The following is a 2545-nucleotide window of genomic DNA, read 5'->3' as shown; positions in this document are numbered from 1 at the left end:
GGAATGTCAGAACTGGGAAGGACCTTAGAACACACAATGTCAGAGCTTGAGGGACCTTAGAACATGAAATATTAGAACTTGGAGGAACCTTAGAATGTCAGAGCTGAAAGGAATCTTAGAATACAGAATGTCAGAGCTGGGAAGGATCTTAGAACTTGGAATGTCACAGCCAGAAGGGACCTTGGATCATCTTGTCTAAGTGCCTCGTTTTACAGAGCTGAAATCCTTCATTCTCTGGAGACAACATTTTAATTCCTTAAGAGGAAATCTTGTTTTAGAAAGTGAAGGCAAAGTTAAAAAAAAAAAATCCCAGATCTCAGAGGTAGATGAGATTCTCAGGCACACTCCTTGGATCCTGTTTGCCTGGTCCGGCCCGCATCCCAGAGCCCCCCTTTTCTGCAGCCCAGACCTCCGCAGATGGCCAGCCTCCTCCTTATCTTGCTGACGCCAGCCGTGCCATGCTGGCACTTTGCAGACTCTGACCAGGTGGACCCAGCCTGGCCTCTTGTCCTCTGCATAAGGAAATCCCTGCTGTATTGGAGCCGCTCTGGCTCTCCTCCCTAAGAATCCTTCCCTCCCTCCCTCCCCTCAAGCCTGTGTTTCTCTGGCTTGGTGAGTTTGCTCAGCATTGGCAGGTGGGCAGCATTCATTAAGCACCTACTGTATGCCAAGTGCTGAGCTCAGTGCTGGAGACACAAAGAGAGGCAGAAACACAGGAACAGGCCCTGCCCCCAAGGGGCACAAGTTCTAAGGTGGGAAGCACCCTTTCGGAGGAAAGGCCCCGGGACCAGCAGCTCGGGTATCCCGTTAGGTACAGAGGAGGAAAACCAGGAGAGGGAGCTGTCCCCCACACCCAGAGCGAGTGTCAGAGGCAGAGGATGAGGAGGAGAGGCTGCCTGGGAGGGGGCAACGAGCCGTTTGGAGGAGAGGGGGCTGCAGGGCGGTGGCTAATGGGGTGGTGGGCTCTGAGGGTCCTTCTGGAATGGAGGAGACTTGGATGTGGTTGGAAGATGAGAGAGAAGGGGGCAGCGGTGGAGGGGAGGGGAGGAGAGGAAGCTGGGGCTGGAGGGAGACTTTGGGACAGTGAAGAGGCCCGTCCCCTCCCACCCCCAGGCTTCCAACCCAGGCCAGTTTGAGAGTGACAGTGACGTCCTGTGGCAGCGGGCCCAGCTGCCCGACACGGTCTTCCACCATGGCCGTGTGGGCATCAACACGGACCGGCCCGACGAGGCCCTGGTTGTCCACGGCAACGTGAAGGTGATGGGCTCCCTCATGCACCCTTCGGACATTCGGGCCAAGGAGCACGTGCAGGAGGTGAGACCCCGGGCTGGGTCCATCCGGTGCCTTGGGCACGGCCGTTCCAGGCCTGGCCGGTGGGGGTCTCAGACAGGCGCGTGCTCCCCGCTCCAGGTGGACACCACCGAGCAGCTGAAGAGGATTTCCCGGATGCGACTGGTCCACTACAGCTACAAGCCAGAGTTTGCGGCCAGCGTGGGCATCGAGGCCTCCCCTGAGACTGGTATGGGGCGGGCGATGGGGCTGGGGCTGGGGGCAAGAAACGTTCCTGGCGTGACCATGGGCATGGCTAAAAGCCTCAGTTTAACCATGTCAATGAGAGGGTTGGGCTAGACCGGCACCAAGGGCCTTTCCAGCTTAAGCCCCGGAGTCTCTGTGACCTCGGGCAGATCACCTGTCTGGGCCTCAGTTTCCTTTTCTGTGAAATGGCCTCGGAGCACCCTTCCAGCTCAGGATCTCTGCTCCTGCCCTCGGGCCCGCCGTCCCGTTTCCTGTAGGTCTCCCTGCTGCACCAGAAATCCTCATTACCAATATTATACCATGAGATGGGGGTAAAGCGCTCAGCATGGCGCCTGGCACGCGGCTCCCTCCCCCTCCTCTCCCCCATTCCCAGCCCACACCCCTCGGGATTCTCCCTTGTGCAGGGGTCATTGCCCAGGAGGTGAAGGAAATCCTTCCAGAGGCCGTAAAGGACACTGGAGATGTGGTCTTTGCCAACGGGAAAACCATCGAGAACTTCCTGGTGGTGAACAAGGTCAGTGGGTGCCTGGGCTGGGGGAGGAGGAGGGAGTCAGCTGTCACCTGGGTACGCCTAGGTAGCAGCTGCCTCGGCTGGCCAGCTCTCCCCAGGCGTGCCCAGCGGGGTCCTCTGGGGTTGGTGGATCAAGAAGTGTGCCCTGAGGACTCGGGGAAAGGAATTAGAGACCTTTAAGGGGCCCAGAGCACAGAAAAGTCAGAGCTAGAAGGGCCTTAGAACATGGAATGTCAGAGCTGGAGGGGAACCTAGATTGTAAAATGTGAGAGCTTGTTAGTGGGTGCTTAGAATATGGAGTGTCAGAGCTGGGAGGGAACTTAGAATGTGGAATGTGAGAGCTCGTTAGTGAATACTTAGAACATGGAGTGTCAGAGCTGAGAGGGGCCTTAGAATGTGGAATGTCAGAGCTGGAAGGGAACTTAGAAAGTGAAATGTAAAAGCTTGTTGGTGGGTGCTTAGAATGTGGAAAGTCAGAGCTGGGAGGAACCTTAGAAC

The 2545-nt window shown here is 56.9% G+C and overlaps 1 protein-coding gene across 2 annotated transcripts in view; it reads left to right on the top strand.

Moving 5' to 3' along the window:
• Positions 1–2545, top strand: part of MYRF (myelin regulatory factor) — a 50350-nt gene that overhangs the window by 40275 nt on the left and 7530 nt on the right. For both annotated transcript variants that reach the window (XM_027858917.1, XM_027858916.1), the window contains exons 12-14: positions 1114–1314; positions 1411–1519; positions 1941–2050. In XM_027858917.1, coding sequence (XP_027714718.1) covers positions 1114–1314; positions 1411–1519; positions 1941–2050 — 420 coding nt within the window. The remainder of the gene's footprint in view (positions 1–1113; positions 1315–1410; positions 1520–1940; positions 2051–2545) is intronic.

This window comes from Vombatus ursinus, unplaced genomic scaffold (genome assembly GCF_900497805.2).
Source record: "Vombatus ursinus unplaced genomic scaffold, bare-nosed wombat genome assembly UNPS02013931.1, whole genome shotgun sequence".
Classification (NCBI taxonomy): Eukaryota; Metazoa; Chordata; class Mammalia; order Diprotodontia; family Vombatidae; genus Vombatus; species Vombatus ursinus.
This window is presented reverse-complemented; position numbering and strand designations above follow the sequence as displayed.